Genomic DNA, 25,041 nt, shown 5'->3' on the forward strand with positions numbered 1-25,041 from the left:
TTTACCAGAAGTAAAAAAGACATATCGCCAGTCGGATGATAAAATCCCCAGCGACTTCAAACAGATCCTTGGGGCAGGCGAAAAAGAACTTGTAGAAAAAACGACCAGTTTACTGCCCCATGTGCATGCTGGGATCAACGTTGCCTGGTTGATGTTGAGGTTGTCCAAATTGAGCCCCATGGACTTCCTGGCCCAGTGTCTGCATCAGGTTCTGTTCCGCGGTCTGATCGAACGTAGAATGGCTGCCAGTATCCGGAAGGCCGGGAGAAGCAGACATCGCCTCGTGCCCATGTCCGAGCGCAACGGGCTGCGAATGTGCGCCAGCGAGGGCCATCATGCCTTTGATACCTTCCACATGAGCCTTATCTTCTTCACCTTGCTTCTTCTGCCTCTCCCGTGCTTCACGTTTAGCGGCCTGAGCAGGAGCACGAGTCTTGAGTTCACCGGTAACGAACTTCAGGTAATAAGGAACTTCGATACCGCTCTTGAGGAAAAAGAGTTTCAAGTTGCGCGCCTTGTCTTTCAGCTGGACTTGATTCCGATCCTTCAGAGCTTCGCTGATAGTACCTCCGGGGCCGAACATCGCAAGAATTTGACTCCAGTGGGGGCCCTTTACACGATCCAGTCCAGCCATCAAAGCGTTTTCTTCTTCAGTAGTCCAGGGGCGGCGCTGGCTTGGTAGGCCGGATTTGCGACTGCTTGGAGAAGATTTCGCGGAAGCCGCCATGCGGGCGCGCTCATAGAGTACCTGAGTGGGTTGAGATTGCGAATAGTGAGGAATTCCAGGCATATAACCATGGTTTGACGAAGGGCCACCGTTGGGTCTCCCTGGCATGGAGACGGGAGCCCCAGGGTTATATTGTTGAAAATTTGCTTGCAGAGGGCTTTGCTGGAATGTGAGCTGCCCGGGCTGTTGCTGATACCCCGGCGGCGTTGGACTATGCTGGTAGTGCTGTTGATGTGGGTTTTGCTGAGGTGGCAACTGACCCGTGGGCTGAGCAGCAGTATACCCATGAGGAACCTGGCCCCCATGTTGAGAACCATGCTGTTGCTGTATGTGATGCTGGGGTTGCTGCTGAGCCTGTTGAATGTGGTTTTGATGCTGATGCTGCTGGGGCTGAGGTTGTCCTGGTTGCTGTGGCTGACTGAGCTGCTGCTGCTGCTGCTGCTGCTGTTGCTGCTGCTGTTGCTGTTGTTGGGACTGCTGTTGTTGAGAACGTCTCAATCCATGGCCCTGCAAGGCGATCTGGGCCGCACGTGCCGCACGGGCTACCAAGTCGCCATGCATATTCTTATCAACAGGAACTTCGGGCGCTTGCGAAGCAACAGGGAATTGGCCTTGGAGGGGTGCACTGGGCGGATCTTGTGAGTCGCCACTCGATGAAGATGGTTGCCGTCCCTTATTCAATTTCTTAGTCTGATCAGCATTAGCAAGGCCAGTATAGAGCACAGGAGTCACAGAAACAACGAACCTGTTGATGGCAGATAGCATCAAAGTTCTTCGTAATGTATGAACTCAAATCTCGGAGAAAATCTTCCCAGTGATACTTATCGGGCAGAGCTTTCATCGCTTCTTCGTTGTTGACATCGTTCAAAAGAATATCCCGACGTGAGCCGGCACGTTTCACGAAATCAGCCTCACTGGGTGCTAGTTGACGAGTTCCCGGCCGTCGGTCAAGTAGGCGCTGCTCCAGATCATCTGGAAACAGGTCGTACAGCAACTCAGTCCTTGTCCTTTCAGTGTTGTTCATGGAGGCTATGAACGCTTGGGTCTTGAGCTCCAAAAACAGAGCACCTTGTACTTTCAACAAGCGGCCCCCCTCTGGGACGAAAACATCCAGGAAATGCTCGTTTAATTCAGCAAATCCAATCTCTTGTGTGCCAAAGATGCTTGAAACGAATGAAGCCAAATTTGCTTTTCTGATGATGTCAACTTGAGGAGGTTCCGTGAGACCAAGTTCAGTCGGCGACAGGAAAGATTCCTTGGAGGAATACACCTTTTTTGTATGATCGAAGAGGGATCTCATGGTTGCATAAGCTTGTCCGTTTTCCGATTCCGGCTCGGACACAAACGAGGTAATGTCCTGATAAGTAGATTTGGCTAGAAGAGAGAGAATTTGGGTAGACTGAACCGCACACGTGTCAGGTTTGACCTCTAGGAGAGACACATGGCAGGATACGAAGCATTTCTTACCAGATTGTCCAATATAGGCAAGCTCTGGATCTTCAAGTGCGAGTTCGCCTTCACATAAACTAGACCCTTGGGTGCCGGTTGATCCGCAGGGGTAGTGGGTGTCGTTGTCACAGTAGTCAATTGCTGCTGACCCATAGCGCATTGTTCCTCGACCCGTTCAGCATGGTTCATGATACTTGAGATGACAGAGGCCATATCGTCAAGCTCCGGATTTGTCTCTGGCGCCACGGGATCTCCCGCGGAGCTGACCATCTGAGTCTGCCCGTCATTCTGGCGTTCCACAGTATCGACCATTCCAGAGCCGAGCGCCGATACTAATTCTTCTTCAATCTGATGCCCGGGGGCTTGATCGGTCAACTCGGTCGTTTGGGATGGTAGGAGCAGCGCTTCCGACTCGGCCTCGATGCGCCGCTTCTTCGAGGCTCGAGGTGAAGTGGAGCCATCCTCGTCCTCCTCGCGCGGGTGAGACGCCTTCAAAGAAGCTGCTATTGAATCAGAGTCAGAATTGACCTTTAAACCAGAAACAGGCTGTAAAGAAGTTTAAATAAATGAAAGGAATGACAATGACCTCCTGTGTCAAGTTGGACGGGCAGATCGAGGTCCGCAATAAGCCACGAGGAACACTTACCATCGTCCTCGACCTTGAGGGCTGGAGATGCAGGAAGCTCAGAAGAGACGTGATCGTCAGATGAGGGACCTGAACCTCGCGTGTTTACCATATTGGACAAGGCAAGGTCATAAGAAGATGCTATCTGGACTTCCAAGAGCAGAAATAAGGGCTTAGGGGTAGGGCGCAGGTGTAGGGCTTGGGGGAGAAGGTGAGACGGACCGGACGGCGGCGGCGTGATAGATTTTTCGCCGGCAGCCGGAAGCGGTCAGAGGGACGAATCAGATGCGTGAAGGCTGTGAATGCTACCATCTTGGAGGGGCTTCACCGTTCTGTTCAATTGATAGACTGCTATTTCAATAGTCAAAGGCCAATAGACCTCAAATATAATTCTAACCAAGTTGAATGCCCCCCAGCTTGAAGAACAGGCGGCATGAACAGACTGTAGAAATGCTGACCTGGAGTTCTGCCTTGAGGCCTGAGGATCCCAAACCAACCCCGCAACTCCGTATCTAAACGAATCTCTCAACTTTCATCGATGTACATTATACTACCTTAACTCATTTGACTTCTTTCACGGACGTGACTAGGTTATCTTGGGACCCAACTACGTCCACTGAAACTCGAGTCAAAGGTACCAGAGGTCCAGAGCAAAACCTCATATCTGGCGGATAATATGGTTACTTTGGCTCGAATGCTACCTACCATTACCGGTGCTCACGTCATTGACCCTGATTCTTACCATGTCTCTGCAATTGAAACAGACTGACGTGCTGCTTTGATCGAGAAAAAGGATAGAATATTCCATTCACAAAGCTGAGTTAGTGGTATTTATCTCGGCTTTGTGGAGGCTGAAGAGTGAGTTCATTGAGCTTCAACGCTAACAAAGGTTGTGGACTGAAACTGCAAGATACGAGTCTCTGAGAAGTATCTACGTGCCAATGTATCTTGTCAGCGGGACAGACATACATCTACCTGTACCCTTTCGACCATGGGACAGAAAAGGATGCCCGGTGGGACAACCACACATGTAACTTCTACAAGCACTCTGCCTATATTGATACAACTCCAGTGTTGATGCAATGATGTTCATTTCGTCACATCAATACCAGCCCCATTGGGAGACCAACGGTTGTGAATGGGGTCTAGACGTCTTTGCAATGCTTTCCCTTGGTACCTTAAAGTTGGACAGGATGCTTGCAATTTTTCCATTAACTGACTTATTCCCTGAAGGAAGTGACTATATTTTTCTTCTACTACCCTGAGCTTCTGAAACGTCGATTGTCGAGCTCCTATTTTAGCTGGGCTGAGCCTCGCACTTTTGAACGCCTACCATTTCTATGAGAAATTGCTTCTTAGATTAGTCGTCATGTTTGTCTCCCGCGAACGCTTCCTGGCCCTGGCAGCAGCAGCTGCTTTGCAATTTCCCACCTTGGTTGCGGCCCAAGACCTCAAGGAGCAAGTCTGGTCGATTTTCGCATACACACTTCACGGGGATAGTATCCCGAACGCTCTGCCTCGCCCAAGAGCGTTGACTCCCTACGGAGCGAGCGAATTGTATGCCGCAGGGTCCGCCTTTCGCGCCCGGTATGTTGCCGTGCATAGCGAGGGCAGTGACGTGAGCACAAGAATACCGAGCCTGTCTCCGTATGCACTAGAAGCCGAGGAGATCTCTGTTCTTTCAAGTACCGATCAGCCAGTTGTGGCATCGGCCCAAGCTTTCATGCAGGGACTGTATCCGCCTCTCGACCAGGTTTACGACGGGGAATACTATGACCATTCTTTCGAGCTCGCTAACGGGTCGCTGTCTACTGCTCCTTTGAACGGATATCAGTATCCTCAAGTGATCACTCTGGGCTCAGCAGATCCTCGATCGATCATTGTGGACGGCCAGGGTGAATGTACTCTACACGAAGTCGCTGACTCGGAGTACCAATTCAGTCCTGAGGTGCAGGAACTTACGCAAGAGTCGGAAGCATTCTACGGCCGCTTGTACAGCCAATCCTTGAGCGGAGTATATGACCTCTCCTCAGCCAATTATGCCAACGCCTTCTACATATCGGAGTTCCTCGAGTACGAGTTATTGCACAACAAAACTTTGCTGTACCACCTGAATCGAGAGGACATCGAACTTGCGCGATGGTATGCCGATCACTATATCTACGCAACGAACGGCAACGTATCCTCGTCGGCACTCGGCCTATCCAATGACATACGCACAATTGCAGGGAGAACCTTGGCGTCGCATGTTTTGGAAGCTTTCGACACCAATATCCAATACCGGGGAGCCAACAGCAAGATGAGCCTTGTTTTTGGTGGCTCGGAACCCGCTGTTGCTCTTGCTTCGCTCATGCAGCTTGCCTCGTCGAGCCAGGAGAACTTCTACTCGCGTCCAGACCTCGGAGCGTCGCTTGTCTTCGAACTCTTTAGCCTCGAAGCTGAAGCAAACCCGACATACCCTGATCAGTCTCAGCTCTACGTGCGATTTCTCCTGCGTAACGGAACAGGCACCTCCGCCGATTTTCAATCCTATCCACTTTTTGGGCACGGTCCAAGTAATGATGCGATTCCTTACTCCGAGTTCCACGCACAGATGGAGAAATTCTCGCTCAGTTCGATCAAGCAGTGGTGCCTCGAATGCGGATCGTCGGCTGTGTTCTGCTCCGGAGTGATGGGCAAGGCTAAGAAGACATCTACCTCCGACAACAGGCTGAGCCCGGCTATTGCGGGCGTCGTTGGAGCTGTGGTTACACTCGTGGCTCTAGCACTCGCTGCTATACTTGTTTTCCTAGTGTGTGGGCTCCGCATGAGACGTATGCGCAGATCAAGCGCTGGAGGGTTCAAGGGTAGTAGCAAGATGGCAAGCGACGCTGACCTTACCTTGAAACATCCTACGCGTGAGGATGTTAAGTCAGCTGAGAGCCCAAACGATGAGAGATTTGGAGTTGGAGGAGCAGTTGTCTGTGGCCATGAGCGGACCGAAAGCTGGGAGATGAGGCCGCAACATATGGACACGCGGTCTACTCTGGCTGGTGGTCGGACGACTGCATCTCCCTCTGAAGACGAACATGACGATATCTGGAAAACTCACAGCGTTTTCAAGCCGGTCAAGGCTCGGGAACATGTTTGATATGGATCGCCATGCCCTTGTAGCGCCAGTTGGGTTGGTCTGTTCACTGAAATTGCTTACTATAATGAGATAGCCATCTGGGATATGCTATTCAAATGATATTTACCTACCTTACCTGACAATAATATAACCCAAGTACTTCGCATGCATGATCTAAGTGTGCTCCTTCCTCACGAGAGCACTTGCTCACTGACTTGGCAGAGTCTAGTCCACCTTCTAGATTCGGCCGACTATATACCCACAGTGAGTTTCTTCGACGCAAAACAACCAACAAGGAGGACATCACAACATCATAGGAAAGCCTCTCTCGCATCTTCTCTTCTCATAACTGCTTTGACCCGTCTCATGTTTGTTGATCTTTTCCTTTGGACGTCCCTCAAGCACAATTTGCCCAACTCGGAAAATGAGATATGACATCCCAACCTTGCTGGCAATGAGCCAGAATGTGCACATAGACATTAATCGATTCAGTGCGCAGGCACTGGGCTGTATGTGCCTCCTCAGTATCATCTAAGCACAATGAGCTCGGTAATGCTAATTGTTTAATGTCATCCAGACAACTTGCTCCGCCAACACAAAGCAGATAGGAGTGCTTTGTCTGAGCGTCCAGTCAACGGGTCAAGGAACGTGTCAAATAGATCGCATCAAAGTCAGGGAGCCCACTCAATCACGGGGCCTCGTTTATGCCAACCTAGTCGCCAGCCAAGTGATCCTCCACGGGGAGCTCTAGCTCAAGCTGATGCTGGATTTGCGAGATTTCTCAAGGAGCACGCGTCACCTAAACATCAGCGTGTCACTGCTGGTGGCCGAATCGTTCCAATGGATTCACAGAGCCCTGCACCTCAGATGAAGCTGTCAGTCATTGACAAAACCAAAGATGAACGTGGTACATACTCTACTCCGACAATCGGTAAAGGCAAGTCCAAGACCAAGGACAAGAGAGCACGGTCCGAGGATATCTGCCCTCATGCCAGTGGCGACTCATCATCTCCGCAACCTCAAGGAATACTGGCGACGCACGCGAGATTGTCAAGTATAAGTATGAATGACAAATCGCAGCCGCGGATCTCAAGTTCGACGTTGGTTCCGACCATAGCGCCGGTTGCACTAGGTTCTTCCATGTTTTCGCAGCCCAATGCGGCCTTCCCGCTGATGAGCCAACAATTTTCTCAATGTGAACCACAATTTCAGGAGCCTCGTGCACCTCTGCTGCAAGATTATGCTATGTATGGTCTCGGGGGATACTCGTTCGCCTTTTCTCCATCTATGCAAGGTTTGAGCGCACCGAACGTCATTCCTTTCATGTCGTCCGCATCGCAGGCACAGTCCTCTGGCCTGGTTACCCCATCGGATATAGCTCCATGCAGCAGTATGATCGGTGGGTTCCCCTCGACCATTAGCCAATCGTCGTCAATCCTAGAATCGGTTGTTCCAACCCCTGGACTGCAAGGGTATCACCAAGTCAGCGGTCGAATGACGGCTGTCAATCAGCCACTGTTCTCGATGGGCCCTTTTCTGGAAGCATCACTGCGCAAATCTCTGAGCCAAATCTCGATCGATTATGCAGCCCTATCAACTCAGCTTACAAGTCTCGATAGATACATGGCCATGCATACTTGGGATATGGATCCCTGCGCGAAGAAGTCCTTGGTTGAACAGCGAAAGAGTTTGGTGCGAGAATTAGATGTGGTGCGGTCGTACAAAGAACAGTTGGAAGCAACCCTCGGTGTCTCGAAAGAATCTGGGAATCAGAAGGCAAAGGAGGCTGGCGTTGCAGTCCAATCGAACAATTGTTTGCCTCAGAGCGTGATGACCAATCAATTTCCTCTGGAAATGCCCCCTTCTGCTTCACAATATGCGATACCTGGATTTTCCATGCTGTCTCCGGTCAGTGTGGTGCCGCCAGTTCTCCTGGCCGATCAGCCTGTCGACCCGTATTTTCAGTGGCAGGCCAGTCAAAATGTGGGAAGCCTGGACAATTACTTTGGATTCCAAAATCCGTCCTCAGGACGTAATGCTTCGATGGCATCTAGGCTATCCCGACGCAATCGAAACTCTAAGTCGGGATCGGACTTTGCCAGAGCCAATACCCGAGCTAGAGACCTCGTTGGAGGTAGCGCAAGAGAAGGAAAATCAGGCGTCAATGACGGCTGGACGTCCTTTGCGCGACCGACATTCTCTGAACTCTGTGGTACAGATCGTATGATTGGAGATGCCACGCGAAAGGTTGATCCCAACAACGAACTTATTCAAGAACTGTCACGGGGTTCAGTACAAGCGCCGGTACCAGACAGTCATAGATACAGTGACAAAAACGCGAAAGTCCATTCCTACCTTCAAAGAAAATCGTCCACGGAGTTGATCGAAGGAGCCGGGATGTACAGGCCGGCCATACCACTTCTCAGAAGACCTTGGGCATCTGAAATCCCAATTCAAAGAGCGCCCATCCGGCGTGGCGAGATGTCTTTCAAGACAGATGAGGACACAGATAGCAAGTCATTGTCGTCCTATACATCGACAACGGATTCATGGGCTACCGGTCGTAGCGAGGAGTAAGCGTTTCTCTATGCCTGCCAGGCCTGGTTCAAGGATATTGTCGCTGACGAAACCAGCAAGCGTTCGGTGGACAGGAACTCGCTCCATTGTGAAGAGAGCGGAAATGATTTGGAGACGCATGAGAAAAGGTAAGGACGCCACTCTATCAATAGGGACAATTGTGCTAAAACAAGTGAACCCGTTGCAATAGTCGACGCTATCCCAACCTCGCCGCCGCAATAGACCCGGAACACACGGCGCAGCTTTCAAATGCCAGTGGTTCGAATCCAAAAAGTTCACAATCGCATAGCACAATCGCATATGGACCGCGTCCTTCCACTTCAGCGACTAGTATGAGTGATTTGAGCGAAGGAACGAACTCTGTCAGCGCGAAGCAGGCCAACCCCCAATTACTCACACAGTACTTGAACAAGGATCACGGTTTGCTTGTTCAGAAAACTACCGCATTGGCTGTGTCTCAAAATGTCAATGCCCATGCGTTCCTTGCCCCTGTTGAAGGCATGCTGAACAGACCTTATTTGAGCGAGATCAGTCATGGTGATGACAAAATGCAAGCCCTGGCCCAGCACGCAAAGCTGGGAAAAGTTTGACGATCATGTGCGATGGGGGCCTGTGGTCTATAGCATTTACCGGGAGAACAAGACAGTAAATCTCGAATCACGAAGTGGGCTGTTCAGGCCATAGACCACGATTCAGAAAGGTCACCCACAGGTGCTTGGGGTGTCGGACTTCACTCAATTGGTGTTTCAATCATAGAATATCAGTTTCTGCATAGTTTAGGATGGCTTCTTGCGCAGGCTTATTGGATTAGCCCGATGAGGGTCGCGGCTCTCGAAGCCAGGAACATCACTTCGCGACAGGACGTCTTGTGTACTTAGAACCATAGTCTTCAGGCAGTAGTTTAGTACTTTTTCATACATGGTAGTTGTTACCTAGACTGCTCAGGGATTGAGTACCTAGCTTCGCGCAAGCCAAAGTCGACCGAGAGCGAGTGCTGCTTCATCAATTGTTATCCTCAAGTCTTCAGGCATTTAGACTAATTCATCATGCATCGTCTGTCCGCATTCTGCAACTCAACTTGGTTGTCCATTCCAAGGTAGCGTCAAAGAGACTGGTCTAATGGAATGCGGTATCGGCTGTTCTGGTGCCCCCAAAGGTTCCACTGTTAAGGACGAGAAGCCAGCCAGAAGAGACACCGGGTCTCCTTGCATAATACCTACCTTAGTAACAAACGGAGGAAGGTCCACCAAAGAGCATTGTGACTTGTGAGTTCGAGTCCTCGGTCTAGACTCCTAGGTAGTAAGTTCTCTCCACATATCGACAGAGACGCAGTGGTACCTAAGTACTAAGTACCCTCTCGTAATCCGTGGTACATACCAAGGTTTTGACTCCTTTTCAATTCGAGATTGGCAACACTTGTGATGGATCGGTAGATATTCGGTTCTTGGATGACATCGTAGTAATAGTCTGTTCTTTTCAGTCCATGCTACCAGGAGTATGTCCATAAGAGAATTTGGGTGGAAAAATCAAAGCGAAGACAGCATGTGGCCAATGTGAGGAAGAGTGTACCTGTCCAACTAAGGTACCTTAGTATCTATCTATCTTATCTTAGCTCAAATGGTCCATTGGGAAGAAAGAAACTAACCGTTGGTGAATTGGGGGTTGATATCCATGGCCAGAAGGCGAACAGCATTGAGCAGTTTGATTGGATTCGGTGGTTGAGTGGCGACAGCATCGAAGAAATAGTTCGATAGTGGATATGATATGATACTCATACATACCTTAGGTAGTACCTCTGGTATTGGGTTTGGAGGTTTGGATAATTCCATTGTCTCCTCCATTGGGTATCGATTGTTATTATTACTTAAGTATTAGATGACTCTTTGAAACCTCTTCTATCAATGTTCCATCAACCTTCGGTACTTGACTACTACTGCAGCTACCTGTAACTATCCTATCTGTATCTACACAGCCTTGACTAAGCCTGGAATCCCTCCACGTCTCCACTCCCGCTTCCCTCTCTTGTTCTCTCTCTCCCTCTCTCTCCGTCTCTCCCTCCTCTTCTGTCCATCCATCCTCTTCGATAGATAGAGGATTCTTGTTGTCTCTCGTTTGAAAGTACTATTTCTATCTATCATCTAGGATTATCTGCCATCTCGTTTCCACCCATGCCAATCGTCCCCACAGCCTCTCTTTTTCCAGGGTGCACGTCCCTCTAAGGCGAGTTTCCTGGGCATATCAACCAAACCAACCAACAACTCTGTACCGCCAACGTTCTCCCCGCGGTTTCCAGTCCGTTGCTGGCCGCCCTCCCACACGGCTCCCCCCCTTCGTCTATCCTATCCTGTGCCGCATTTCATCTTCCTCGCGCTGTTTCCCTTTTCCATCCTCTGGCAATTTCTGGATTCCCCAGCTCTTTCCATAGCAGAGGTACAGGTGGACGTTTGGTGGTATCTTCAACCTCCCTATCCACCGGCATGACGCAGCTTTTCGCTTCTAGTCCGTCCGGTGTGCCGAATGAGAAACGTGGGAACTTCCCTGGTCTGTCCCTGGCCTCCAAAAAACACAACAATGAATCCAGCCATTTCCCGACAAGGATAAAGAATTTCTTCCGCATCAATAGTTCCAGCAGCAATGTCAGTCATCATTCCAGCAGCGATCGAGAACGAGACCGAGACGCCAGCCCGTCCACCGGCACCAAGGCTGAAGCGAAGTCGACATTTAGACAATCCCGTTTCCTACCTACCATCGGTCGCAATCGCTCAACCACCGTCGCAAGTGAAGGCAACCCGCTCGATGAAGGCGTCTCCCCTACTGCTACTGCCAATCCGTATTTCGTTCACCAGGGACAGCCTTCCCTGCAGCATCGCAATGACGGCTCGGTCCCCTCCTCCCCTCCAGACACCCCTGAACTGCAGGTGGATGGTGTCTCTGCTGCTGAGCAAGCTACGACAGCCAACAAGGAGGAATTAGCGCGGAAGCTTCGCCGGGTTGCGTCAGCTCCGAATGCACAAGGCCTTTTCACGCAAGGTCAGTCTGATGCACGTCCTCAGACCGCGGAGATGGGTAAAGAGCCTCTGCTTGAACAATCGGGGATCAATCAGTCTCAAGTCAGCCTGGTGGAAGCCTCTGGAGATTCAGATATTAGTACACTTACCGTACCCAAACTGGGACCAGACAGCAAGATCCCGAGTCCCGGTCAGATTCGCACCGCTTCTGCCTTTCGCAGGACGTATAGTTCGAATTCGATCAAGGTCCGGAATGTGGAGGTTGGCCCTAGCAGTTTCGACAAGATCAAGTTGATCGGCAAGGGTGACGTGGGTAAGGTCTACCTTGTTCGTGAGAGGAAGTCGAGTCGCTTGTACGCTATGAAAGGTAAATTTCCGCAATTCTGCCCGTTCATGCAACCTCGTCCAAATTGGTTGCTTGGACTTACTGGAAAAAAAAAAACACAAGCTAATGTGCCGAAATAGTTTTGAGTAAAAAGGAGATGATCAAGAGAAACAAGATCAAGCGGGCATTGGCCGAGCAGGAAATTCTTGCTACGAGCAACCATCCGTTCATTGTGACTCTGTACCATTCTTTCCAGTCTGAGGACTACCTCTACTTGTGTATGGAGTACTGTAGCGGCGGCGAATTCTTTCGAGGTGTGTACCCCAGTGCAATTGTCCCCAAATCATATCACTGATCACATGCTGCACAGCGCTTCAAACACGCCCAGGAAAGTGTATATCGGAGGATGCCGCCCGTTTCTATGCAGCAGAAGTCACTGCCGCTTTAGAATACCTTCATCTCATGGGATTCATCTATCGCGATCTGAAACCAGAAAGTATGCTTTTTCCCCCCGAAACCTAATCCGATAACAGTGATTGCTCGTTGCTAATGATGGTATCTTGGTAGACATTCTTCTTCACCAGTCTGGCCACATCATGCTGTCAGACTTCGATTTGTCTAAACAATCTGGACCGGGCGGGGCCCCTACTATGATTCCTGCGCGCAGCGGCAACTCCGCCACATCGTTACCCACCATTGACACCAAGTCATGTATTGCTGACTTCAGAACAAACTCCTTTGTTGGCACTGAAGAGTACATTGCTCCGGAGGTTATCAAGGGCTGCGGACATACCAGCGCGGTCGATTGGTGGACTCTGGGCATCTTGATCTACGAGATGCTTTACGGGACCACGCCCTTCAAGGGCAAGAATAGGAATGCAACGTTCGGAAACATCCTAAGGGACGAAGTGCAATTCCCAGAGCATGCAGGAGTGCAGCAGATCTCGAAGTAAGGCTGTCGTCAAGTCCTTGCTCTCATTCGTCCAAACTGACATTTTCATCCACAGTTTATGCAAGTCTCTGATCCGCAAGTTGCTGATCAAGGATGAAACCAAGCGCCTTGGCGCTCGAGCTGGGGCGTCGGATGTCAAGACTCATCCTTTCTTCAGACAGACGCAATGGGCGCTCATCCGCCATATGAAACCGCCCATGATTCCACACCAGAGCCGCGGAACGGACACGGCGAATTTCCGCAATGTCAAGGAGAGCGCCAGTGTCGATATTGGCGGGACTTCGAAGCCCAAGGGCGTCCCTCTAGAATCGGGTCTTGCCACGCCCAACGGAGAGGTGGCCGATCCTTTTGAGGAATTCAATAGTGTTACGCTTCATCACGACGGAGACTTCTAGCTGGTCGACCCGTGAGCTCGACAACTGTACGCTTTTCTGAACTTTGCGACAAAACGAAACGCCTGAGCGACTCTTTCAGACCTCTGACGTGAGGTTGCTTTCATGATCATGATACATGAAGATCTGTGTTCGAACGTTAATATTCTGTTGCAACTATTAACTTGGAGTTTGGCGTGCTAGAGCTATCCCATTGGCTTTTATTCTTACATCCTGCTTTGCTCAAGGTGATTGTGGACTTTCTTTCGGTTTTCTAGGACAGTTCAAGTCCACTCTTCGGACGTTGTATGCTTTGTGGGTGATTTTCGGCTTTTTCGTATTCCTTTCCATTCCACGACGGCGAATGTTTTATTTCCCGCTTTCCATTACTGTCACTATTGCAGAAGACGGCGTTTTTCGATTTCGGTTATATTAGCGGACCAGTTCAGATGCGTGACGGAGCGCCTGTTCGTGGTTTGTATCCCATCATTGGAGGTTAGCTTCGAGTCTACTATACACTCGGGCATGGATTATTCGACTATTTTCTGTTCATGTATCTGTTGCTTCCTGCAGAAATGAGTGTTGTGAATGTCCAGAAGAGGAGCTGGCCTGGCCTCGGGAGTCGGGACTGGAGGGCTCAAGCGATCACTGAATGGATTCTAGCATTCTTTACTTTTGAGAAAATTAACGGCCATAGAAGTCTTTGTAGAAGACCCGAGATCTATATTTGAAATTAGAAGAAATACTACTTGCTGTGGTATTTTCCTGTTTAAGATAAGAGACTTCACTGAATAATGATTCAGATGATCTCATTCAAAGAAAATCCGCCGCGACCCAAAGACCCAAACAAACAATCCTACCCAAGTCAACAAACCAAGAGCTAACCACCTGGTCGAGACCTCATCTAAACGTAAACATCGAGAACGGAAAATCAGAACATCCAAAGAATCGAGCGCCAATATCCTCATCCACCAAGAACCACCACGCAGTCGCGATGTCCTCCTGCAACGAAGACCCCGCCGCCGCCGCCGCCAGCCGCGAATGCGATCCCTCCTCCCCAATAACAAGAGAAAACCCTCTCCTCCGCGCCTCGAACCCTCTTGTCTCGGATCTCGAGCAGGAAGTGCTGGACGAGTATACCCGGCTCCTGGGGAACGTGAACAAGGTACCCAATCCATGATGTCTACGCCTCCTCGGCTTGTCCTGCGCTCCCGCCCCCCTCCACGAGCTATAATTCTACAAGTCTCAACGGTCGATGCTAATTACGATGGTGAGGGGTAGTTGTCGGATAAACTGGCCGGTCTCGCGGGGGATCCGACCTCGTTGACGCTTGATGGGTTGCGGTTGCTGGAACGCAAGACTGCGACTGTGTGCACGTTGCTCAAGGCGAGTGTGTATAGTATTGTGTTGCAGCAGCAGATGATCAATGAGAGTGAGGAGCAGCAGCAGCAGTATGGGGAGCGACAGGATGAGCAGTTCCAGGGTCAGGGGTTGGGTTATGAGGGGGATGTTAGTTTTACGGGGAGGTATGCGTGAATACAGTCCTGATGGTGCCCTGGTGTTGGATGTATGTATGGACGTGGGAATGGGTGTGTGTGGACTGCATGGGGTGGTATCGGTATACCCTGTTTGATTCCCTCTGGATGCGTTATGGCGGGGTGTTTGTTTCGTAGATTGGATGGGTTCATGGACAATATGGCGCGGAGTTTTGGTTTCAATGGGATAGACTGGTTTCGATAATATGGCAGTGGCTTGGTACAAGTACATGGTAAGAAGACATGGAGAGTAAAGTCAAAAAACAATTATATACACCGCCGTAACGCACAGCAAGCATTGAGGAGAATGCCGCTCAGATTGTGTCCGTAATCATACAGCCGACTCTATGCATGATAAAGACTCGTCAAGATGTCCCTCTGTGTCACTAACTAGCAGAACCAAAAAGACAGCATTTGTGGGAGAAGAAAGTGGTGCGTCCAAACGAGATTGAATGAAGGAGGATCTAGGCTCTTCCCGAATAGTAGACTTTGCGCACATCGACCAACTTCCTGCCCCGCGCCCGAGCGATGTCTTCGGGGTTGCGCTGGCTCATCAGAGCCTCGTAGGCGGCCTTGACTGTGTTCATGGGATTTCTTGCGCGGGACACCCGAGCGGCAAGGTCGTGGATGCCACATGCACGGCACATCTCAAAGATCAGATGCTGGCAACGGAGACCGAATCCTAGTACGGCAATCGTCAGCTACTGTGCTGCTACTGATATCGGCAAGAATCGAAGTCTTACCTGGAGGGCGGGTCATCAATTTTAACTCAACAGCTCCCACCTTGCCCTCGACATCCCCGAAGATCGTCCGGTCCTCATAACGGGGAATGGGCTGCATGTTTCGAATAGCCCTGTACCTGGACTGCGTCTGAGCGTCGGCGGGTTCTTCTGATTTGGCTTCGCCAATTCCCAGCAAACCGTTGCCGTTACCAGCAATCGACAAGCAGTATTGACGACGGACTTTACCCAAGCGGGTCTGGTTGACAACCGCGTGCGAAACGAGCGTCTTTGTCCTCAGATCCTGAATCTCCTTTTGTGAATACCCGGTAGCCAAAAGGAGCTGCTTCAATGCATCCGTAATCTCCTCTGACTCTCTGGCCTTCGGGTCTGTCTCCTTGAAGAAATTGATCTCCTTCCGCTCCCCACTGATAGACTCTCCAGGAGCAAGCAGATCGGGGACCAATGCGCTGTGGGGGTTCAACTCGTTCTCCTCCTTGCCATGGGTCATACGAAGCGTCTCCGCGAACCGTACCCAGTCGGCCGCAGTGGGGTCTCTGGGAAGCTCTGCAAGGAAGCGGCCGAAATCCTCTGCGAAGTCGCTCTCGCTTTTCAGTTCGGCATTGTAATCGGAATTGGTCACGGGGGCCCGGACGTGCTTGTCTACCCCGGGTTCGATGGTCGAGAAATCATCAAGATAGTGAAGCTTCATCGGATCCCGACGGATGGCAAACTGCTCTGCTAGATCCTTGGGATCGATTGCCGCCTCACCGGCTTCAATCGCGGCCATCTGCTCTGGCGTGTACTCTTCCTGCAGCCGTGCTTTCTCTTCCTCTGTGTAGGGCTTGAAATCCTCCGGCTTAAGGGTCCGGGAGATCTCCTCCAAGGACTTCAAACTATCGGCCTTGACATTGGGAAATTTCGGTTTCCGGTTGGAGAGCTGCGCTGGAGAAGGGTGGAATTGGCGGCGAGGCACACGAGGGACCGCGGAGGCAGGCCGAGAAAAGCTGCAGAACAGACATCTAACCGGTCGGGCGACACTCATTGTGACAGAACGCAGCTCTCTGGCGATGGAGGCCTTTTGAGAGCCCAAGTAACAAAGGGGATGTCGCGAGATTGGCGATATAGATGGGCCGCGAGAGGGAGTGAGTGAGATGGACAGAAGGGAACAATCGACGGGACGGTGAAATTCTCAGCGGAGAGCCTCCAGCCAATCCGCGTCCGCCCTTTCCGCTGACCTCTTTTCCTCCGCCAATTTTCTTGGACCTTTCCATTCAGTTACTTTTATACAGCACTCGAAGAATTACCTCAATTTCTGTTCAGAGGTTCTGACTTCATGTTCGCTGTGAGATCAGTTTTCTCACTGTCATTGAAGAATCGGCTTTTTACTTCGCAACCTAGTCGCTTTGCGCATTCCAGCAAAGCTCTCTTCCCTCATATCTCGCCGCATCGCAATGCGCCATTGCCTATAAACGCCATGCAGAATTCTTCCAGAAAACCTCAGACGGACGCAAAGCGGCGCAAGAAGGGTAGAGCCGATCGGACAAAGAATTCCGGATTTGACGAAATCCTTCAGACCGACATTGATCACCTTCTCCAAAAGAATAAACCCGAGGCAGAAAACGATGCTTCCACCCCATCACCCGCATTACCAGAGCTCTTCACAGAGATCGAAGTGACGGTGTCCGAGCTATCTTCCACTGGAGATGGTCTCGCACTTTCCGAAAACAAGGATCATGTCTACGTCGTCCCCTTCACTGTCCCAGGGGACAAGGTGCTAGTCAAGGTTGTCCGGCATCACGAGCCTTTATCCCACAGTGTGACAGACTTTATCAAGGTGCTTGAACCAGGGCCCCAGCGTAATGATGCCGCAATTGGATGCGGGTACTTTGGCAGGTGCTCCGGATGTCAGCTGCAGATGATGTCTTACGAAGACCAGCTGGCGCACAAGAAGCGCATTGTCGAGAAAGCTTATGCCAACTTCTCGGGCCTCATTCCCGAGCTGATCCCCGCCGTTGACGACACTTTCGCTTCGCCTTTGCAATACGGGTACCGGACCAAGTTGACACCACACTTTACGGCTCCTGGGGGCCACGGCGCAGCCAAGAGGAGGAAGTCCGACGAAGTCCCAACCGAAGTGCCTCCCATCGGATTCACATATAAGAACCGGCGCATGGATATGGACATTGAGGATTGCCCGTTGGGGACAGACATTGTCCGGCGAGGCCTCAAGAGTGAGAGGAAGAGGGTTGCCGAGAACCTCCACAAATATACTAAAAAGGGTGCAACGCTTCTGATGCGCGAATCTACCAGGCGCATCCCGAAGGGTTCGGCCGAGGCGGATGCCAGCGCCGTACAGAAAGAGGGTGAGAACGCACCAGAATCGGAGTCCGGCGACGTCATTCGTATAGAACGCGATAACTACATCGAAGAGAAGCGATGCGTGACCGACAACAACGCCACCTCAGTTGAATACATCGACGACTACATCTTCACCAACAAAGCCGGCGCTTTCTTCCAGAACAACAACTCCATCCTCTCCGGGTTCACAGAGTACATTCGCCAGCACGCATTCCCAAAAGACAACGAACAAGATCCCAAGCCGATCAAGTACCTCCTCGACGCCTACTCCGGCTCCGGTCTCTTCACCATCACCCTATCTCCTCTCTTTAAATCGAGTCTCGGCGTGGATGTAGCGGGCGACTCCATCGTGTCCGCCCGCGAGAACGCCCGCGCCAACAACCTCCCCAATACTGGCTTTGCCGCCGCAGACGCCGCCACCCTCTTCAAGAACGTCCCATACCCGCCCGAACAGACTCTGCTCGTCATTGACCCGCCGCGTAAAGGGTGCAGCGATGATTTCCTCCGTCAACTTCTGACCTACGGTCCCCGTCGGGTTGTATATGTCAGCTGCAACGTGCACACGCAGGCGCGCGATGTGGCGGTCATGGTTCAAGGAGATGCGAACTCGAGATATGAGATCGAGAGTATTCGAGGATTCGACTTCTTCCCGCAGACGGGACATGTGGAGGGAGTCGCGATTTTGAATAAGGTGCCGGTCACTGTGTCTTAGTATCTGCTCTGTACCAATATAAAAGCAATTAAAATATCTGCGAATCTATACACATTCATGCTCAACGGTTTAGGCGGCGTTCAGGTACAGGACGAAAAAGTTCAAGCAGGCTTTCAGGCGATATGATCCCATTTGCATATATGTACATTGTGGTTGTTGTTTACATTGCCATTAGGCAGGCTGGATTTCAGCGCACATAGCGTCCTTGCCCTCCCTCAACCTCCTGAACCCTGTAAAGGTAGCCGTGTCAAAGAAGAATGATCTAAATTTTCATGACAGAAGAATAACTATAAACAAGGACCGACACAGGGCTAGCAGACACAACGTTCAAGCAAATAAATCCGTTATTGATTTACCTTAGGTGCTTCCAGGACCACCCAGGAGGGCAAATCTGCGGACAATGCTGGGACCAATCTCATCATATTCTGCCTTGGTGTGGCAGTAGCTCCGGAATTCAGGGGTCTGTCCTAGCAGACTGCCACCGAACCAGGGGCCGTGTCTCTGTCTCTTGTGTGTCACAACAGCCACGTCCAGACCGCCACTCTTAGCACCACCGCTGCGAGCTTCCGAGGCGCGAATACGAGCATCTACCAGGTGTCGGATATCGCGCTGTAAACGACGGCCAAAGTCCTTGTACAAGGTCGATCCACCAGACAAGACGATATTCTTGTAAAGGCCTCTCCGGACATCGATGGGTGAGGACTGAATAACGCCGTCAACGACTTGCGGCAAGGGAGTCAGGAAGTCGGAAGAGTAGATTTCAGGGTTGAAGAAGATCTCTGGAGCAAGGAAACGCTCGTAGCCGATGTCAATGGTCACGCTCCGGCCGTTAGGGGAGGTCACGGTATGCTTCAGAAACCGGTCGGGCTCGCGGTCATAGCGGGCAAACTCCTTGACGATGTCAGGGCACACATAACAGTACTCCTCCTTGACCCGCTCTGCCGTCTTCAAGCTGCTATCCGGCTCGCCTCGGTCGCGCAGCAAGCTCTGTACGAAGTAGGTAATGTCTCGACCAGCGATTGGGATACTCTTGATGGATGATCCGATGACGTAGCCTTCCGCGACAGGAATGACATGGGTAACACCATCACCAGAGTCAATGACCGTTCCAGTAAGGGATCGATCGGTCACTTTAGAGGACGTCCATGAAGCAGCGAGGGCGAGCACCGCTTGAACGGCAATGTAAAGACCAGCACAGTTGAACGACTCGAACATGATCTCTGCGGTGTTCTCGCGGTTCTCAGGAGGATTCAGGGGCTGACCATGGAGCACATATCAGTATAATTCTGTAAAGAATAAAATGCAGTCCATCGAGTCTCATGAGCGTACCGGTTCAGTAAGCAGGAAGTAGTGATCTTCGGGCTCGACGCGCAGGTACTTGAAGATCGAATTGGACCAGAAACGTTCCATAGCATCCCAGTTTTCGATCTGTCCGTGGCGAATCGGGTAGTTGATACCGTAACCAGGCCCATTGGCAGCCGCCAGAGCTTCATCACCGATGAAGAAATCCAAATCCTCAGTTCCACGCTTTGCGGACAAGTTCGAGCTTGACCCAGACCCTCCCCCGAGGAACGATGGCTTATTGGCAACAGGTGGTCGGCTGGCGGAACTGCCCGCGCTTCCGGCGCCTACCTTGCTGGCAATCGCAGTAGGAAAGACGAAAGAGGGTGAATCGTTACCGGCGAAACCTAAGGTTGTGTCAGCCTAATGCTTGGTGGATGCAAGGTAGCCAGGAGTCGGATTGAAACTCACCGAGCTTGGAGTAACCGGTACCGCTGAGCGCGAGAAGATACCATCATTAGCCAAAATACACTGAATCTATGGAAGATAAATCAACATACTTGTCCATGACAACGGCCGGAGTCTGGGACGCCATGACGGATTGAGATGTCCCCTATTGACAGGCCACGGTAGGATGAAGTGGGACCGCTGGAGTCGTGCCGAAGACTGATATAACAGAAATTGAAGAGGAGTTCGAGTGATCAATTGGTTGAGTGAAAGGGATACTGTCCGAAGCACGGGAATAGTGGTGGAGGAGGAGGATGAGGGGAGGTGAAGGCGGGCAGCAACAGTAGGTACCTCGTGTATGGAGCAGACTAACTATGGAGATCTAATACGTAGTTGCCAAGCCATGTCATGTGCTCTCCACAAATCTCATAGTTGCAGGCTAGGTATCTATCATCTATCCCACTGCAGATGGAGATACTCAGTGTTTATTAACTATCTGGATAATCAATCACTATTGTATAGAGTATCCATTGTATATCAGTGTAATCAGGCATCAAGGCGGTGACAGAAGACACCTTAGTAAGAAGAGGTTACTGCTGCTCTCACAGAAGATATTCTTCTTCCTAAAAGGGAAACCACCTCTCCATGGACTCCAGCTTCTTCTCCAGCTTTGATCGATGGATTTTGTACGTCGTCCAACCTGCTCTGCTGTTTGTTCTCTCATCCATGTCCTATTCAATACTAACCACTCTCCATATTTGTCCTTTCAGCTTCTGGCTTTGAAGTCTTCTCCTAATGTTTCCTCATACCAGTTTCTGTTCGTTTGTCATAGCCTTATCCCATCAGTTTTGCTCCTCTCTGATATACCTCCCTCCCACTCATTCGCCTGAGCAGAAGAAAGCTCTTTTTGTATTATTACTTCTTTCCTATTGAGCTATTCTCTCCCTCATTCTCATAACAGGAAAGGAAAAGTGAGCGAAACCCACGTGGTGGGCGTTGAGCTCTATTACTTCGCTTATTAGCTTGCTCTGTGCTCTTCGTTTCGAGATGCTAGCCTCTCGACTGCAGTGAATATCAATTGCGCTACCGCCTCCTGTGTGTCTTTTGTTTGGGTCTCAACTCGCGTTCTGCAGCGCGGTCTTCTGGCCTCAACCTCCATCCACAGTCACAACATCTGGCTGCAGCTTCAGGATACTCGCCTCTTCTGTCCTCAATTGAAGTCTATCATCTTCAATATGAGCGAGCCGCAGAGAGGTGGAGGTATCTCTGCCATCTTCGTTCACGTAGGAGCGGGATATCACGGCCATGGAAATGAGAGAGCTCACCTGGAAGTATGCGAAAAGTAAGTCTTTCATCCGCCTGCGGATCCATGATCAACCTCGTTCATGTATCAGCTTTTGTTCCGGGTCTGACTGCCAATAGTGCCTGCAAAGCCGCAATGGGTATTTTGAAAAGCGGTGGATCAGCTCTGGATGCCGTCGAAATGGCCATCATTGTAATGGAGGATGACGAGATGACAAATGCTGGCTACGGAAGCAACTTGACGATTGAAGGAGCTGTCGAATGTGATGCGACTATTGTCGACCACCATGGAAGAAGCGGCGCAGCTGGAGCCGTCTCGCGTAAGTGTTTCTTCTTTCTTCTCAGCTTTACGATCACCTGTTCTTGTGATATTTATTGGACTGCCCGCCATCTCTATCGTGGTCTTTTTGCTAATGTCTTTGGCCTACTTCAGAGGTTAAAAATCCGATCTCTCTAGCGCGAATGCTACTCGAAACCTCTGCAAAGGCCTTAACTTGCCACAGAGTGCCACCAAGCTTCCTCGTTGGTGAGGGTGCAACGGACTTTGCTTATGAGCAAGGGTTGGTCATACTGCCTCCTGACGGCCTCATTTCGCGCTATTCGAAAGAGAGATGGCACCGCTGGCTGCAGGATCTTGAGGCTGCTGAACTGGCCGAAAGGAAACGGGATCCTGCGCGTTTTCGCATGGAAGAAGATAGAGCATCCTTCCTTCGTCGGCCAATGTTGAATCGTCATCCAGCCCGCCTCATTGACAATACTCGTTTACGCCCACATGTACCCAACTCTCCCTTTACCGGAGTCGACTTGCTGAACCCTCTTCCTCGTCCCCAGGCTCCTGCACCACCAACTATGGCTCCAAACCATGGACAGAGCATGGGTCCTGCAAGTGGACAATCTATGGCTGCTACCAGTGGGCAATCCATGGCTGCTGCAGGTGGACAAAATATGGCTTCTGCACCTGGGCCAGGTATGGCTGCCTCAACCAATACCAATGCAGATGGTGCGACTTCCCGAGCAACCCCTACGACAGCATCTGGTGCCCCTGTCACTACCTCCGTGAATGCTCATCCAGGTGCTGCAGATGAAGACGAAGATATGATCAACGATACCGTCGGGGCTATAGCCGTAGACTGTTATGGCAATATTGCAGCAGGTTCTTCATCTGGTGGCATTGGCGCGAAGCATCGCGGTCGAATCGGGCCTGCCGCGCTGGTGGGCATCGGCACCTATGTGATTCCCGTAGACCCCAGCGATCCCGAACAAGCATCCGTGGCTTCGGTTACATCGGGCACAGGCGAGCACATTGCTACAACTATGGCCGCGCAGACGTCAGCTTTAAGACTCTACTATTGTCAAAAGAAGCGTATGGACGGCACCTTTGAAAAGGTCTCCGAAGATGAAGCTATGAATGCGACAATAGCCACTGAGTTCATGGGTGAGTTCTTGTATTTCCTATCCGTTACGACCATTGATAGAGAACAAATCGTTTACAATTTGCGCAGAGCATCCCGGTGTGAAAGCGAGCCCTTGTGGAGGCGCTATTGGAATCTTGACTGTCAAAAAGACAAAGGACGGAATTTTCTTCTACTTTGGTCATAATTCTGATTCTTTTGTGAGTACTCCGTTCAAGTTTGGTCTTCTGGAAAACATGTACACTGAACTCGCATATTCTAGGCTCTCGCTTCCATGAGTAGTGAGGATAGGAAACCGGCGTCTGTGATGTCTCGTAACCAGGGAAATTCGACTATTGCTCAAGGTGGCCGCGCCTATCGGGCCAGAAAATAAGGTATATGTGCATGACACCTCTCATGATCGGCAGCCAAGTTGGCGCTGATACGAATGCATCACTGACTTGCGCTTGTAGCCACGACAATAAATCTGAGCATCACCGGGGAGTGATTATCTCTAAAGAGTAAGTTTCCGCTGATGCTGCCCTCGAATGCGAAGTGAAATTGCCGTCCAGTTCGCCGATAGCTGACCGAATTCGTGAAATTACACGCTAACTCTCGTCGCAATACCAGATACGAGCGAATTGGCCGCCTAGGATTGTCTCACGATTGGGTTTGGACCTTCGTCTTTCTCACAGAGCCGGTTCGGAGACTTGCTGTTTGCATACCACGCCTATGAGTGGCATCCTTGCTGCCCTTAGATTGCCCCCCTTTGCAATTTTTTTTTTGCGCTGGTATTCTTTCAGGTTGTAGTATGGCCAACGTTGGTGAGTTGGGGTCTCCATTGTCCATCCTCACAGTTCCTTGCATGTGCCCATGACCAAGATCTCCTCTCTGCACCAGCTTTCAAGGCCGACATATCTTTGAAATAGGCAGCATAGTGCAAAAGCAAGAGCTTCGAGCAAATAGTCCAACACATGCGATTTGAAAACTGAATTTCCCTGGTTGTAAATGGTTGCACTTCGAACTGTGGGGTTTTCAAGGGCCCGGTGTAGGTGTAGGTGTGGGAGTTGCTGTCCCTGATGCACCGTTGGCGCGAACCTTCTTCTTCTTCTTCTTTCGAGCGACAACCGCCGGCCTGGCACCGTAGTCACCCATCTCGAGATGAGTGCCACAAGTAAGGCAGTCGCCGTTTTCGGGAGGTTCACAGAAGATGCTCAGGCAGATTGAACAGACAAAGCCAATATCGACGACACGGCGATGGCAGAAGCAAGCGGCACGGAAGTCGACGTCGACGCGCGTTGGCAGGACCAAGTGTCTCCGAGACCGCTGGTCAGGTAGGAACGCCATCATCAAGTACTGTAGTAGGCCGCGAGGTTCGGAGAGCGACATGTAGACTCCCTTGGTGGCATCGGACGCCTGTTGCAGGAACACCGCATCCCCGCTCAGCTTGCAGACATCTATGGGGATATGAAGCCGCTGACAGGCAAAGATACAGTTCATGATCGGAATGTACTGATGTGCCGAATCCGTCGAACTGCTCACGGAGATGATCAGGATCCGCGACTGCAGACCCTCTGCCCCAGCCTCCGTCGCAGGCCTACCAGCCCCGGAGCCGCCCCCCTCGGCCGCCCCTGTCGGCCCAGCCGCAGTTCCCCCATGCGCCTCCGCCCACGCAATCGACCGCCGGTTGATATGGCTCAGGGCCAGCGTCAGCGCCCCCGCCATCATGGTCGAGGTGGTGGCCGCGACGTCCGCGCCGCTGGTCGAGTCCATGAGTCGTCGCAGGTTGCGGGTGACTTGCTCCTCGACGATCCGGAAGGGACGGTACTTATTCACCTGGGCCGCTGCGGATCCTGGTCCTACGCCTGCGTCGGGCCCGTTCATGGCGACATCGCCGTCTTCATCTCTCCCCGTCTTACCCTTGCTCTTACTTTTACTCTTGCCCTTGCTCTTGTTGCCCTCGCACGGGTACAGCCACGTCGCCTTTTGGCTGTGCGATGCGACGACCGCGACCTCGTTGGCGTAATTGCAGGCGAGATGGGCGTTGACGAAGACGAGGATGTTGGCTATTGCGGTGGAGAGGGGGAGGGAGGCTTCGAGGAGGGCCCAGGCGTGGGGGTTTGTGTCGAGGACGATTGTCAGCAGGGAGG

General features: G+C 51.2%; 9 protein-coding genes across 9 annotated transcripts; 6 read left to right on the forward strand and 3 right to left on the reverse strand.

Annotated features, from left to right (window-relative positions):
- Positions 1 to 109: 109 nt before the first annotated feature.
- On the reverse strand, positions 110 to 2,913 carry CDV56_103128 (putative MYB DNA binding protein (Tbf1); the record flags this gene model as incomplete). Its single annotated transcript, XM_026756747.1, has 4 exons — positions 110 to 1,417; positions 1,473 to 2,126; positions 2,195 to 2,679; positions 2,823 to 2,913. 4 exons carry the CDS (start codon positions 2,911 to 2,913, stop codon positions 110 to 112), a joined length of 2,538 nt encoding a protein of 845 aa, XP_026611302.1.
- Positions 2,914 to 4,170: 1,257 nt separating this feature from the next.
- On the forward strand, positions 4,171 to 5,931 carry CDV56_103574 (uncharacterized protein; the record flags this gene model as incomplete). The annotated part of the gene is made up of 1 exon (XM_026757193.1): positions 4,171 to 5,931. One exon carries the CDS (start codon positions 4,171 to 4,173, stop codon positions 5,929 to 5,931), a length of 1,761 nt encoding a protein of 586 aa, XP_026611303.1.
- Positions 5,932 to 6,750: 819 nt separating this feature from the next.
- On the forward strand, positions 6,751 to 9,077 carry CDV56_103843 (uncharacterized protein; the record flags this gene model as incomplete). Its single annotated transcript, XM_026757462.1, has 3 exons — positions 6,751 to 8,483; positions 8,544 to 8,615; positions 8,678 to 9,077. The coding sequence occupies 3 exons, from the start codon at positions 6,751 to 6,753 to the stop codon at positions 9,075 to 9,077; spliced, it is 2,205 nt and encodes a 734-aa protein (XP_026611304.1).
- Positions 9,078 to 10,964: 1,887 nt separating this feature from the next.
- Positions 10,965 to 13,167, forward strand: NRC2 (putative serine/threonine protein kinase (Nrc-2); the record flags this gene model as incomplete). The annotated part of the gene is made up of 5 exons (XM_026757872.1): positions 10,965 to 11,862; positions 11,961 to 12,134; positions 12,191 to 12,316; positions 12,388 to 12,769; positions 12,828 to 13,167. The coding sequence occupies 5 exons, from the start codon at positions 10,965 to 10,967 to the stop codon at positions 13,165 to 13,167; spliced, it is 1,920 nt and encodes a 639-aa protein (XP_026611305.1).
- A 970-nt stretch (positions 13,168 to 14,137) lies between these two features.
- On the forward strand, positions 14,138 to 14,679 carry CDV56_104568 (DASH complex subunit DAD3 family protein; the record flags this gene model as incomplete). Its single annotated transcript, XM_026758187.1, has 2 exons — positions 14,138 to 14,308; positions 14,425 to 14,679. The coding sequence occupies 2 exons, from the start codon at positions 14,138 to 14,140 to the stop codon at positions 14,677 to 14,679; spliced, it is 426 nt and encodes a 141-aa protein (XP_026611306.1).
- Positions 14,680 to 15,142: 463 nt separating this feature from the next.
- Positions 15,143 to 16,442, reverse strand: CDV56_104652 (mitochondrial 37S ribosomal protein uS5m; the record flags this gene model as incomplete). Its single annotated transcript, XM_026758271.1, has 2 exons — positions 15,143 to 15,360; positions 15,422 to 16,442. The coding sequence occupies 2 exons, from the start codon at positions 16,440 to 16,442 to the stop codon at positions 15,143 to 15,145; spliced, it is 1,239 nt and encodes a 412-aa protein (XP_026611307.1).
- Positions 16,443 to 16,874: 432 nt separating this feature from the next.
- Positions 16,875 to 18,470, forward strand: CDV56_104796 (tRNA (uracil(54)-C(5))-methyltransferase; the record flags this gene model as incomplete). The annotated part of the gene is made up of 1 exon (XM_026758415.1): positions 16,875 to 18,470. The coding sequence occupies one exon, from the start codon at positions 16,875 to 16,877 to the stop codon at positions 18,468 to 18,470; it is 1,596 nt and encodes a 531-aa protein (XP_026611308.1).
- A 357-nt stretch (positions 18,471 to 18,827) lies between these two features.
- ARP3 (actin-related protein 3) lies at positions 18,828 to 20,346 on the reverse strand (the record flags this gene model as incomplete). The annotated part of the gene is made up of 4 exons (XM_026758582.1): positions 18,828 to 19,727; positions 19,800 to 20,158; positions 20,223 to 20,245; positions 20,312 to 20,346. The coding sequence occupies 4 exons, from the start codon at positions 20,344 to 20,346 to the stop codon at positions 18,828 to 18,830; spliced, it is 1,317 nt and encodes a 438-aa protein (XP_026611309.1).
- Positions 20,347 to 21,433: 1,087 nt separating this feature from the next.
- Positions 21,434 to 23,285, forward strand: CDV56_105159 (uncharacterized protein; the record flags this gene model as incomplete). The annotated part of the gene is made up of 5 exons (XM_026758778.1): positions 21,434 to 21,540; positions 21,621 to 21,820; positions 21,958 to 22,935; positions 23,003 to 23,112; positions 23,175 to 23,285. The coding sequence occupies 5 exons, from the start codon at positions 21,434 to 21,436 to the stop codon at positions 23,283 to 23,285; spliced, it is 1,506 nt and encodes a 501-aa protein (XP_026611310.1).
- Positions 23,286 to 25,041: the final 1,756 nt, after the last annotated feature.

The sequence above is a fragment of the Aspergillus thermomutatus genome (genome assembly GCF_002237265.1).
Source record: "Aspergillus thermomutatus strain HMR AF 39 chromosome Unknown NODE_236, whole genome shotgun sequence".
In the NCBI taxonomy this organism is placed as follows: Eukaryota; Fungi; Ascomycota; class Eurotiomycetes; order Eurotiales; family Aspergillaceae; genus Aspergillus; species Aspergillus thermomutatus.